This window comes from Lissotriton vulgaris, chromosome 6 (genome assembly GCF_964263255.1).
Source record: "Lissotriton vulgaris chromosome 6, aLisVul1.2, whole genome shotgun sequence".
Taxonomy (NCBI): Eukaryota; Metazoa; Chordata; class Amphibia; order Caudata; family Salamandridae; genus Lissotriton; species Lissotriton vulgaris.
In genome coordinates, this window is record NC_141694.1 from 1,846,531,617 (window position 1) to 1,846,545,421 (window position 13,805).

A 13,805-nucleotide genomic window follows, 5' to 3' on the forward strand; every position below is an offset into this window, starting at 1 on the left:
GTGAATGAGTGATGAAACAGAGCTATGTAGCACAAACGAAGGACTTATCCTGCCAGAATAAATATTCTTTCCGGTCTGTTTGATAAACGCCGCAGCACATGCAATATAAGATTGCTTTCTCAAATGAATAATGCTTCTTTTATTCTCAATTTATTTGGTACCTGTTGAGTTGAACCCTATAAAAGTCATTTTTTGTGTGAATATTCATTGTTCTAAATGTACATCTGTTTGCGCCGTCCTACCTACATTCATTGTTTCAGTTGTACTGTGTTAGTTTAATTGTAAAATAGTTTACAGTGAATCTACACTTGCTTGTAACTTCTGAGGCTCATCAAGACTGGCCATATGCTGTCAGTACCTGGAAGAGACTAAACTCTTAGGGCCCTGTTTATCAAGGGGGCTGCCTCGCTTTTGCACCAGGCAACACAATTCACCCACAAAATGCGATTTATCGAGCCACCAATGCCTCATTGCTTGGCCCTGAGTGGCCGGATATACCAGGAGTGACGCAACACAATCGCTGCGTTGCCTCACTCTGCCCTGGGTAGGCGTTCCATGGGCGCTGCGTGGTTGATCCCACACAACTCCCTTGGATCTTGATGCAATCCTAGATTTACCATCTCTGGGAATGCGCCAAAGTGCTACACCTTCCCAGGGGGAAGAATAACGAGGATAAATATCTTTATTCTCCTCGTTACTTCCTCTTTCTATGTGGGCTGCATTCTGCAGCACGCGTAGAAAGAGGAATATGCCCCAGGGGATTGTTGTTGTGTAGGAAGGTGCCTCTTACTGCACAAAAACAATGCTGCTTGCAGGTCAGGCCCCCTTGCACCATGGTGCAAGCGGGCCTGCTTTGGTGCTAGGCCGCCCATAGTGCACCAGTGCTGGGAAGTCGCAGATATGCGCCGTATTGTGATACATATGGTGCACGCCTGCCCTTTCCCTGTAACGCAGTGCAGCTGTGTCTTGGTGTCTGCCCTCAGTCTGTTTCCCAAAGTATTTCCCTCAATCATTAATATTTGAGCAGCCAAATAACTTGAGCCCGCACAACAGCAAACATTACAAAATGCATCACACCTCTGCATCTAACACAATTCAGAGAGTGCCCTTTCCACCTGCAGTGCTTTTTGCTGCTTTTCTGCAGGTCTGACTGCTCACCTTTCAGGAGGACCTGCCTGGTAGGACAGGAATATAGCTGCAACCTTTATTGTATCTTATCGCGACTTGTTACATCATCTTATGTCCTCTTGTAGCAAAGGAAAACTGCTGCATAACTATAATAGGAATGGAAAAGTGATCTTTTTTGTGCTGTTTTATGTTATGTCGTGCAGTCTTGTCTCGCTGCATTGTCTTGTGTCCTCTAGCACGAGATGAAGTGTGGTATTCTGCTGTGTCGCATGTCATGAATCGCTGTCATGTGGTGCAGAAATGTGTTGTGGTTCCTTGCTGTTAAGGAGGAGTGTTTGTGTCCTGCAGTGTGTCATGTCTCAATGTCATGTTTACTGAGATGTCTTGTGTCACTTGTAAACTGGAGGAGTGTGGTATCTTGCTGTGTTGCATGTTGTGTGTTGCTGTCATGTCTCACTGTCATGTTTGTTGTCATGTCTTGTATCACTTGTAGGACTGACAGAGTGTGGTAGTGTGGTATTCTGCAGTGTTGCATGTCATTTTTCGCTGCCATGTCATGCAGCAATGTGTAGTGGTTCCTTGCAGTTACGGAGGAGGGTTGTGCACTGCAGTGTGTGATGTCTCGCTGTCATGTTTGTAGTAATGTCTTGTGTCATTTCTAGGGCTGGAGACTGGAGGAGTGTGGTATTCTGCTGTGTCATATGTTTCGCAGAAATGTGCTGTGATTCCTTGTTGCTTAATCTTGCCGTCTGTCGTCTCTTGCAGCCTTGTCTTTTACGAAAGGAAGGGCGTCACATCCTGCTGGGAGTCATGTCACAGTCCCACACATGTGTTTGTATGTGGCACCTTGCCATTCACTCCTTTGATGCCATGGAGTCCTGGCCCTGCCCGGGTTTCACCAGCGGTGCTTGGTCCAGAGAGACCGGTGCTGAGCGACTGGCAGGATGACAGTCCCTGGAAGGGCTGTAGGGTCTACATGTGACATGTGAGTCCTGTCAATGCAAGCACAGCTGGGTGCAGACACACCAGAGTGCACTGCTACTGAGAAGCGAACAAGGGAAGAGGGAGAGGATGTGGTCCATTGGGTAGACTGCCGACTTTGGTGCTGGAAACCAGGGTTCGAGCCTCGAGGTCGCCTCCACATCCTGTGATTCTGGGCACATCACTTAATCTCCCCGTGCCTGAATGCATAAGTAACCGGTGCTCATGTAAAGCGCTCCAATACCTTCGGGTCGAGTTTGCGCTCTATAAAAATGCAAAAAGAAAAAAAGAAAAAGCCCCCACTCACACCAATCACGCTGGACACTCCCCTCCGCAGCATGTCGGCCTACGTATGCGTCACTTCTGAAGCCGCTCAGATGCCGGTGGGTAAACCAGCCAGGGTGGAGGAGAGGGGGCACCAGAGAAGGCCGCCCAGTATTGATAATCACTCCCAATGATTGATGAAGGCTGTCTTGTGGAAACAGCAGATTGATGACATTTTGTACAGAGCGGACACCTCCAACAACGGTTCCCGCCGCTGCTGAACGCGCAAGTCGCCTCCCACAGGGGGGGGCAGGCGCCACTGACTCTTCATCTAGTGTGATAATGATGTATCATTTACAGGCATGTGATCATAATATTAATTCATCCCTGCACAGCTCTTTCATCATTCATGGTCAGGGGCTGCCTGTCATGAGCTGACCGGCCTTCACCGTGAATGTTCATTTCTACTGCACGGTGGATATTTTTAATATTAAACAAATTATAATAAAATATATACAAATATATGACCTTAGAGGGGTTTCAGTCAGTTTTCTTCACCCATTGGTCTGATTGAGTGTCATTTATGTTGTGTTTCCGCCCACCACACTATACAGCATGGGGGAATGGGTCAGCCTCCGTCAGCTATTAGCTGGCTTCACTGTGAGTGACGGAATTATCCTTTTGCATATCTGCACACCCACTCAAAAGTGGTCCACTTCAGTGCCAGAGCTAATAGGCCAATATCTTCTTTCATTTGTACTTTCATTACTTTTATTTTTAATTTTTCCAATGGACATTTTTTACTTTTTTTGCAAACATATGGGGAACAACCTTTACAGCGCAACTTTTACAACGCACTACCATTACAACGAAACTTTTACAACGCAGCATCCATTACAACGCATGCCATTACAACGCAACCATTACAACGCATGACACTGCAACGCATACCACTGCAACGCATGTCATTACAACGCAGTCATTACAACGCAGTCATTACAACGCATACCATTACAACGCATACCATTACAACGCATTGTACCCTTACACTATCCAACACTTACCCTACTGTTGCAATCCCTGGAGTTAGAATAGTGATTTTTACCCCTACACTATCCAACACTTACCCTACTGTTGCACCCCCCTGGAGTTAGAATAGTAATTTTGACCCCTACACTATCCAATACTTACCATACATGCAATGTAATGTTATGCGTTGTAATGGTATGCGTTGTAAAGGTAGTATGCGTTGCAATGAAATGTGTTGTAAAGGTAGTTTTTAAAAATTCGTTATAATGGCATGCGTTGTAATGGAATGCGTTGTAATGGATGTTGTGTTGTAAAAAATGCATTGTAAAGGTATGCGTTGTAAAAGTATGCGTAGTAACGTCATACATCGAAATATATACAGACACCACCTTTATATGATATTGATTTTGCCAAGGCTTGTTTTCAATATGTTTGTACTCATCACACTATTCCGATTGCTTGCGTTTGCTTCAGTTGCATTACTCTCAAACCATGTCAAACATATTACTCGGATGAGCCCAGCACAGAACGAGAAATGACTGGGCTAGTTGAATATCTTCAAGAGATATATGCTGTGTGGCCTGTCCTTAAGGGCGGAGGGGCCCCGCCCCCTCACCTTTTTGCAGACATGAAGAGTGTGAGGAAAGAGGCATGCCTGACAGACGCTCTCGTTATTCGGGTCAGGCAGCCAGGCCCTGTACATGTGCTGATGCACAGGCACCTGGCTGCCTGGGCTGAACTTAGAGGGCTGAAGATTTCACAGCCCTGTGGGTGTGACCGCTTCAGTCCACTCACCCACCTCTGTCTGCTACAATGAATGTGACACCTGCTGGAGTCACCTTGTGAACTGTGGGAAGTGAATTGTCACAATCACATTTCTGTGAGGCCGAAAGCGCTGCAGTGATTTTCAGCACCTGAGCCTTGACGGCAAGGATGGACTGGCTATAGCAGTGCTTAATTTGTAAGAAAATAACTGCCTGGGCTGTTGTCAGGAGGCCCCTGTAGTGTGCACCACGTATTGCCCCTGCCAGCGGTGGCAATAATAGTGGTCGGAAATTGCGTAATCACGTTACGCAAATCTTCGCTAAACGGTAAAAAATCTCAGTGAACACGCATAAATTCCGCGAACACGCGGAATTGCTTGTTTGCGATGCTTTTTTCCTGTTCGCAATCGCTGTTTGCGTGCTCGGGGAGAAATATCTCATGAGCATGCATTTTGAGACCGCGAACAAGCAAAAAATTTCGCTAAGTCACGGAACGGAGAATTTTGGGCAATTTTGCGTTCTCCGCGGAACCTGAAATTGCCCAAATTCCGCGAGCGGAACAGAATTTACCGCCCAGGCCTAGCCATTACCTTGTTGAACGATTCAGAAAAGGGGGTGGTGATGGACAGAGTATCTGAATTAAACAGAACACTCATACCCAGTCAACAGATCAGGGCTTGATCCATCACCGTTTTTTAGCTCACTGCACCATCCCAGCTCAGAACCTGGCTACATGCAAATTAGTCTGTCCCTGGCCCAGTGCATCATGGGAACAGGGCAGACCAAACTACCAAGCCAATTCTTATACTGGGAAGGAAACAAGCTTCCAGGGACCGGTTTCTGGCATTACAGCCGTCTTCGGCCCGGCTTGCTTGAATCCGGATGGTGCAGTGAGCAAGGGACTCACATCAGAGTATACCCTTCCATGCTTATGGTGGACAAAACGATTCAGAAAAGGGGGTGGTGATGGACAGAGTATCTGAATTAAACAGAACACTCATACCCAGTCAACAGATCAGGGCTTGATCCATCACCGTTTTTTAGCTCACTGCACCATCCCAGCTCAGAACCTGGCTACATGCAAATTAGTCTGTCCCTGGCCCAGTGCATCATGGGAACATGGCAGACCAAACTAACAAGCCAATTCTTATACTGGGAAGGAAACAAGCTTCCGGGGACCGGTTTCTGGCATTACAGCCGTCTTCGCCCCGGCTTGTTTGAATCCTGATGGTGCAGTGAGAAAGGGACTCATGTCTGAGTATACCCTGCCACACCTATAGTGGCCAAAATCGATTCAGAAAAGGGGGTGGTGATGAACAGAGTGTCTGAATTAAGCAGACCACTCTTACCCAGTCCAAAGATCAGGGCTTGATCCATCACCGTTATTTATTTCACTGCACCATCCCAGATAATTCCACTTACTAATTTAGCAATCGCCCACCTTCCATGTGGATCAGATGAAAAGCGTATTCCTTGCCCATGGCAATTCTTAACCAATATTGCAACCCCCCTAATATTTGTTGTTTGAGATGAAGCTACTATTAGATTATATCCTTTCAGTCTTAATAGCGCTCTTTTACTCCAAGGGATATGGGTCTCCTGTAGGCATAAAATGTCTACAGGATACAACTTTAGTAATTCCTCAAGTCATGATCGTTTATCTCTAGCCAGTAAGCCTCCTATATTCCAGGTTTGTATGCTAAGCTTACCCATTATTGATGTGGTAGTTTTGTCGACTAATATTGCTCAAATAATGTTCCATGTGCATGTCCTGCTGTATCTTTTCCACAATTAAGTTTGCTCCTACTATTACACCTGGTCTTTTTCCATTTTCTGCTTCTTCCCCTTCTCCCTCCCCCCCCCTCTTCGTTGTCCCTCCCTCTGACCCACCCCTTCTCCATGCCCCCCCCTTGCAGAGGCTTTCAGACTCAACCAGAGTCTGTGTGATGAAGTTGCTGCACTTCTACTGAGCTACCTTGTCGAAAATAAAGAAAAGAGTCGTAAAACAAGAAAAAGAAGGATAAGAAAAGAATTCTACATCACATAACATAGCATATCTCATAACTATATTCAGCCTATCATACATCTCTAGTCTATACCTAGGCTTGCTGATCAGCTAGCTCAACCAAAGCACATTCTTAAAGCATCAAGAGAAGTGGTGAAGAAAACATATCTCATTGTAATGTATAAGTTATTGTTTATAACCATCAAGACTTATGTCCCAAATGAAGGAGATTTTATCTAAGATATTTCATCCAAATATGCTTTTGCTTTTATCTCCGACTGGAAAAACTTTGTCTGACCGTGATGGACAATCTTAAGGGTAGCAGGGTTATTCAAAAAGGCCAAAGCACCTTTCTCTTGAAAAGATTTAATCATCATTCGCAGCCTCCATCGTCTTTCAACAGTTTCATGACAAAAGTCAGGTCTTGAGAAGAAAGAAAATCCATTGCAAGTTATTTTACGATCTGGTCTCGCTTTCTCTGCCACCGCTTGTCTAAGTAAAAAATTACCAAAATATACTAAAACAGCACGTGGATATAACCCTGGTTTCGGCGGTGGATTAAAGGGGGCTCGATGAGCCCGTTGAATTTCAACTTCCCAGTTCCAGTTCTGTATTTCGGGCATAGCTTCGCTGAAAAGTTTAGTAATGAAGCTCGTATATTCTCTCCCTCAACTTTCTCTGGTATCCCCAGGATGCGAAGATTATTGCGGCGCTGCCTATTTTCAAAATCTTCAAGCTTCCATTTAATATCCATCAATTCTGTTTCCTGAAGCTTAATTTTCTCATAATTTTCGGAAGAGTCCTTCTCTGCTGCCATTACCCTTAGTTCCATTTCAGTTACTCGTTCATCAATACGTGTGCATGTCTTAGACAGTTTTTTTAACAACCCCCTGCATTTTGCGCAAAGCTGTGCGGGATCTTCTGCTATCCTGAGCAGTCTCTTCCCTGTGGGCTGCTATAGCTTGTAGAATAGTCTCCACTGCGGAGGGGGTTAGCTCTGAGTCGTCTGGCATGTCTGAGGAAGCGCCTTGATTATATTCAAGATGACCACTCTTAATGAGAAACCTGACCTCCCCGCATTGAGAATCTTGCCGGTAGGTTTATTTTCCACGCTCGCAATTGGCAACTTGATGTTGCTGATCGTGAAAGAGGAAAAAGTCTCGCCGGGATGTCGTTTTGCTCGCTCGCGGTCGCCAACTTGAGAAGAGGACTGCGAGCGAGCAAAAAATGCCAACTACACTACGCGTTTTTACACTGTGCTACATGGAATTCGCGTAGTGCGTAGTTGCGCAAACTGCGCAAGCGTAGCGTAGTTTTCCGCCCAGGCCTAGTGAGCAGAAGAGCAGGGAAGAGTCAACACTGTCATCTTTGTGAAGGAGCACATGGGGTGTCACCCTCTCCCCTCACAAAGCACCCAGGCAGAAACAGCAGGTTTTAAAAAGATCAAAGTTTCTCGGTTTACAAACGTGGGACGCTCTTTTACTCACCAAATTCACAAACGGGGGTGCACTGTTATTTTGGCAGCAGAGCCTGTTGTCTGTCTCAGCCTGACCCGGGTTGGGGGTGGGTAAGGGGGACACAGAGGTGCTCTGCAATCCCACTCTCCTCCTGAGAGGGAACCCCAGTAGTTGCTCCAGGGCGGGGTGTACTTGCCTGGCTTGGGTTTCTGTGTATTAAGAGAAGGCTAGAAATGGCACTTTATCTATGTACATCTCTTGGTACTTTTCGCCCTGCTGCCTGAAACGATGAAAAAATGACCTAATAGAAAAAGAAATGACAAACCGGGGATCATAGAGTTGGCGCCTACGGAGGAGACTTCATCACCAGAGCCCAGCACTGGAGCTTTCTGCATCAGTGCCCTGGCGCCCCCCAAAGTAACCGGGGTTCAAGGCTTGCACTGAAAGAGGTGTGCGCCTCTAATAAATAGTGCTGATGCAGAACCCCCGGCCCTGAACTTTAAGTCAGATGGGGGGGGGTGGGAGGCAATGAAGGTGGTGTCCACCACTAATGCATAATGTTGATGCAGACCCCCCTCCCCCCCCAGCACTGAACTATAAGCCGGGCAAGATTACTACATTTCCCAGCAGCCATCGGAACAGGAAGTGACAACACCACGTATCCCAACATCCACCGCCACAAAAAGTGGTATCACTGGTTTACCAGCAAAGCTATCTCTAAAAACAGGAAGCTAAGACAGTGGAGCCTATTGGCCAGCATCCTTCTGGAAAGGAAGTGACGTCACTGCATTCCCAGAACACTGCTGAAACGTCTTGCCCTCCTGCCCTTTTTTTCAGTCCACTCCTCGTGGTGCTCTTCTATCCAGACCTCTCCAGCACTGGACAGATGGACACAGGATGTCTCCTGCGAGGACAGACGGATAGCAGGGTCTCCTGTCTGGGCCTGTTGGGGGGTGAGGGCCTTGGGCTAAAGCCCCTGGCGACCCAGAGCTTGCAGACGTTCCCTGGAAAGAAGCTTCCCTTGTGGAGAGCAGGGGAATATCTGCCCTGAATCCAGCGATAGAGGCCATGAAATGATACTGCTGTGACCCAAATGAACTGTCTGGAGACCCGGGATAGCATGGACAAAAGAAAAAGATAATCATGGGTTGGTGAGAAAGGTCTCAGAGAGGGGGGCGGGCTGCCGAGATATTAAGGCATCAGGCAAGTGGATATTGGGTTACGTATTCCAGATGTATTTTAGGATGGACCTTATTGTCTGTGTGCCTCACGTAACCCCTTCCTTTCATATATATACCCCCCCCCCCCAAGACACAATATATTTCAAGGAGTGAACCCGAGCGTGTTGGGACCTCTTCATTTATTGGGAACGGGTTTGTGGATATATATATATATATATATATATAGATAGATAGATAGATAGATATATATAGATATATATATATATATATTAATTATGTATACTTTTTTTTTTTTTTCCCCTGCCTTGATTTTACAGTGTGAATGAATATCAGTTTCACCATTTTACCTTTATACTGCAAAGGCTCTCAGCTGATTGAAAATAAACAAACGCTCAGTTTATCGACCTCAGAAGGATAAATGGCTGAGTTAGCCAAGACTGGATTCAAACCTGTGGCCTGACTGTTGTGCACAGATGTCAGACGTGGGCGATGAGTTCACGAGCAGGTGCCACGTGACCCTTCTCGCCTGTGAGTGGCGCGCGGCACCTCCACGTACCTGCGTGGAACTCGATGGTTCGCAGCATCTCGGACACGTAGTCCACGTTCACGCTGAAGTGGTCCATGGTCTCGTAGCCGGGCTCGGGGCGCTCGATGGGGGGCTCCTTGGACGTGTCCGTGATCCTAAAAGATGGAGAGGTGTAGGTAAGTGGCTGCTTCTTAAAGCTGGACCAATGAACAATCGGTTTACAGTGACGGTGTGGACTCTGAGATGTCAGAGGCCACAGCAGTGTCCTATTGCATGCACAGGGCGTTTCATCAAATACAGTGAGACCACAAGTGACTGGGAAGGAAGATTAAGACCAGGCTGGACGGGGAAACACAAGCAGCCTTTGCAACATGTTGATTCTAGTCTGTCTTTCTTTCTTTCTTTCTTTCTTTCTTTCTTTCTTTCTGCCTTTCTTTCTTTCTTTCTTTCTTTCTGTCTGTCTTTCTTTCTTTCTTTCTTTCTTTCTTTCTGCCTTCCTTTCTTTCTTTCTGTCTTTCTTTCTTTCTTTCTGTCTTTCTTTCTTTCTTTCTGTCTATCTTTCTTTCTTTCTGTCTTTCTTTCTTTCTTTCTGCCTTCCTTTCTGTCTTTCTTTCTTTCTTTCTGTCTTTCTTTCTTTCTTTCTTTCTTTCTGTCTTTCTTTCTTTCTTTCTGCCTTCCTTTCTGTCTTTCTTTCTTTCTTTCTGTCTTTCTTTCTTTCTTTCTTTCTGTCTTTCTTTCTTTCTTTCTGCCTTCCTTTCTGTCTTTCTTTCTTTCTTTCTTTCTTTCTTTCTTTCTGCCTTTCTTTCTTTCTTTCTTTCTATCTTACTTTCTGTCTTTCTTTCTTTCTTTCTGCCTTCCTTTCTTTCTTTCTTTCTATCTTACTTTCTGTCTTTCTTTCTTTCTGCCTTCCTTTCTTTCTTTCTGTCTTTCTTTCTTTCTGTCTGTCTTTCTTTCTTTCTTTCTTTCTTTCTGTCTTTCTATCTTACTTTCTGTCTTTCTTTCTTTCTTTCTTTCTATCTTTCTTTCTTTCTGCCTTCCTTTCTTTCTTTCTGTCTTTCTTTCTATCTTACTTTCTGTCTTTCTTTCTTTCTGTCTCTTTCTTTCTTTCTTTCTGTCTATCTTACTTTCTGTCTTTCTTTCTTTCTGCCTTCCTTTCTTTCTTTCTTTCTATCTTACTTTCTGTCTTTCTTTCTTTCTGCCTTCCTTTCTTTCTTTCTGCCTTCCTTTCTTTCTTTCTGTCTTTCTTTCTTTCTGTCTGTCTTTCTTTCTTTCTTTCTTTCTTTCTGCCTTCCTTTCTTTCTTTCTGCCTTCCTTTCTTTCTTTCTGTCTTTCTTTCTTTCTGTCTGTCTTTCTGTCTTTCTTTCTTTCTTTCTTTCTTTCTGCCTTCCTTTCTTTCTTTCTGTCTTTCTTTCTATCTTACTTTCTGTCTTTCTTTCTTTCTTTCTTTCTATCTTTCTTTCTTTCTGTCTTTCTTTCTTTCTTTCTTTCTGCCTTCCTTTCTTTCTTTCTGTCTTTCTTTCTATCTTACTTTCTGTCTTTCTTTCTTTCTGTCTCTTTCTTTCTTTCTTTCTGTCTTTCTTTCTTTCTTTCTTTCTTTCTTTCTTTCTTTCTTTCTTTCTTTCTATCTTTCTTTCTTTCTGTCTTTCTTTCTTTCTTTCTTTCTGCCTTCCTTTCTTTCTTTCTGTCTTTCTTTCTATCTTACTTTCTGTCTTTCTTTCTTTCTGTCTCTTTCTTTCTTTCTTTCTGTCTTTCTTTCTTTCTTTCTTTCTTTCTTTCTTTCTTTCTTTCTGCCTTCCTTTCTTTCTTTCTGTCTTTCTTTCTATCTTACTTTCTGCCTTCCTTTCTTTCTTTCTGCCTTCCTTTCTTTCTTTCTGTCTTTCTTTCTTTCTGTCTGTCTTTCTTTCTTTCTTTCTTTCTTTCTTTCTTTCTGCCTTCCTTTCTTTCTTTCTGCCTTCCTTTCTTTCTTTCTGTCTTTCTTTCTTTCTGTCTGTCTTTCTGTCTTTCTTTCTTTCTTTCTTTCTTTCTTTCTTTCTTTCTGCCTTCCTTTCTTTCTTTCTGTCTTTCTTTCTATCTTACTTTCTGTCTTTCTTTCTTTCTTTCTTTCTATCTTTCTTTCTTTCTGTCTTTCTTTCTTTCTTTCTTTCTGCCTTCCTTTCTTTCTTTCTGTCTTTCTTTCTATCTTACTTTCTGTCTTTCTTTCTTTCTTTCTTTCTGTCTTTCTTTCTTTCTTTCTTTCTTTCTTTCTTTCTTTCTTTCTTTCTTTCTTTCTGCCTTCCTTTCTTTCTTTCTGTCTTTCTTTCTATCTTACTTTCTGTCTTTCTTTCTTTCTGTCTCTTTCTTTCTTTCTTTCTGTCTTTCTTTCTTTCTTTCTTTCTTTCTTTCTTTCTTTCTTTCTTTCTTTCTTTCTGCCTTCCTTTCTTTCTTTCTGTCTTTCTTTCTATCTTACTTTCTGTCTTTCTTTCTTTCTGTCTCTTTCTTTCTTTCTTTCTGTCTTTCTTTCTTTCTTTCTTTCTTTCTTTCTTTCTTTCTTTCTTTCTGCCTTCCTTTCTTTCTTTCTGTCTTTCTTTCTATCTTACTTTCTGTCTTTCTTTCTTTCTTTCTTTCTATCTTTCTTTCTTTCTGTCTCTTTCTTTCTTTCTTTCTGTCTTTCTTTCTTTCTTTCTTTCTTTCTTTCTTTCTTTCTTTCTTTCTGCCTTCCTTTCTTTCTTTCTGTCTTTCTTTCTATCTTACTTTCTGTCTTTCTTTCTTCCTTTCTTTCTTTCTGTCTTTCTTTCTATCTTACTTTCTGTCTTTCTTTCTTTCTGTCTCTTTCTTTCTTTCTTTCTGTCTTTCTTTCTTTCTGTCTTTCTTTCTTTCTTTCTTTCTTTCTTTCTGTCTTTCTTTCTTTCTGCCTTCCTTTCTTTCTTTCTGTCTTTCTTTCTTTCTGTCTGTCTTTCTTTCTTTCTTTCTTTCTTTCTGCCTTTCTTTCTTTCTGCCTTTCTTTCTTTCTGTCTTTCTTTCTATCTTACTTTCTGTCTTTCTTTCTTTCTTTCTTTCTATCTTTCTTTCTTTCTTTCTTTCTTTCTTTCTTTCTTTCTGCCTTCCTTTCTTTCTTTCTGTCTTTCTTTCTATCTTACTTTCTGTCTTTCTTTCTTTCTGTCTCTTTCTTTCTTTCTTTCTGTCTTTCTTTCTTTCTGTCTTTCTTTCTTTCTTTCTGTCTCTTTCTTTCTTTCTTTCTGTCTTTCTTTCTTTCTGTCTTTCTTTCTTTCTGTCTTTCTTTCTTTCTTTCTGTCTCTTTCTTTCTTTCTTTCTGCCTTTCTGTCTTTCTGTCTATCTTACTTTCTGTCTTTCTTTCTTTCTTTCTTTCTATCTTTCTTTCTTTCTGTCTTTCTTTCTTTCTTTCTTTCTGCCTTCCTTTCTTTCTTTCTGTCTTTCTTTCTATCTTACTTTCTGTCTTTCTTTCTTTCTGTCTCTTTCTTTCTTTCTTTCTGTCTTTCTTTCTTTCTGTCTTTCTTTCTTTCTTTCTGTCTCTTTCTTTCTTTCTTTCTGTCTTTCTTTCTTTCTGTCTTTCTTTCTTTCTTTCTTTCTTTCTTTCTTTCTTTCTGCCTTCCTTTCTTTCTTTCTGTCTTTCTTTCTATCTTACTTTCTGTCTTTCTTTCTTTCTTTCTTTCTTTCTTTCTTTCTTTCTATCTTACTTTCTGTCTTTCTTTCTTTCTTTCTTTCTCTCTCCACCCTCTCTCCTTTTGCTCTTTCCCTCCTGTCTTTTTCAGTTTCATGTTACATAAGACAGAGGACTTCAAGGTGTAGGAGTCACGTCACGTCACCCATACTGGTAGACAGTATGGTTTAATAGTGCTTGGTCTGGAGAAGCACAAACTCAGACTTTAAAACATAACACCATGGTTGGGGCTTCTCTTAAATAATCAGAATGGATTTCTGTCCAAATGAACACTTTTTGCAGCATTAGGATAATGAAAGACAGGCTGGAAATATCATAACGCTCTAATCTATACCTTGCAGTTTGTATGCAGCTCTTTGATAACTGTTAAAAGCTCACTGTTCTATGTTAGGATTTTAACTTATAAACTCCGAGTAACAAAAGGATCTCTCTAATAAAATCAGTACCCCACTGACCTATTTACAGTATATGCACTTTGTGATCTGCATGGTACATGCTCTTTGCAGCAGGCATATTAACCCTCTGAACTACATTACCACGAGTCAAAATTTCCACTAGACAAACCTCCGCACTGGAGGTATCTTGACATTTTTATTGTTGCCTGAAAATTGCTGTAGACCAGGAACTCGGCTGCAGATGCTTTACAAACCATAATATACTTGCAAAGGCATCACCCCCTCCCGAGGTCATCACCCGATGCAGTCACACCAGTCTCACTGCCCTAGAGCCAGCCTGAGTGCGCATGAGCAACAGCTCTGTGTTCCTCCGCTGGCCTTTTCTTCTATCTCCTCAGGAAGTTCTTGCTTTCACCT

General features: G+C 42.8%; 1 protein-coding gene across 1 annotated transcript in view; it reads right to left on the minus strand.

The window, feature by feature from the left end:
- Positions 1 to 13,805, minus strand: part of TRIM54 (tripartite motif containing 54) — a 196,286-nt gene that overhangs the window by 20,102 nt on the left and 162,379 nt on the right. Inside the window, exon 7 of the mRNA XM_086928151.1 lies at positions 9,366 to 9,490. Within this exon, the coding sequence (XP_086784277.1) occupies positions 9,366 to 9,490 (125 nt within the window). The remainder of the gene's footprint in view (positions 1 to 9,365; positions 9,491 to 13,805) is intronic.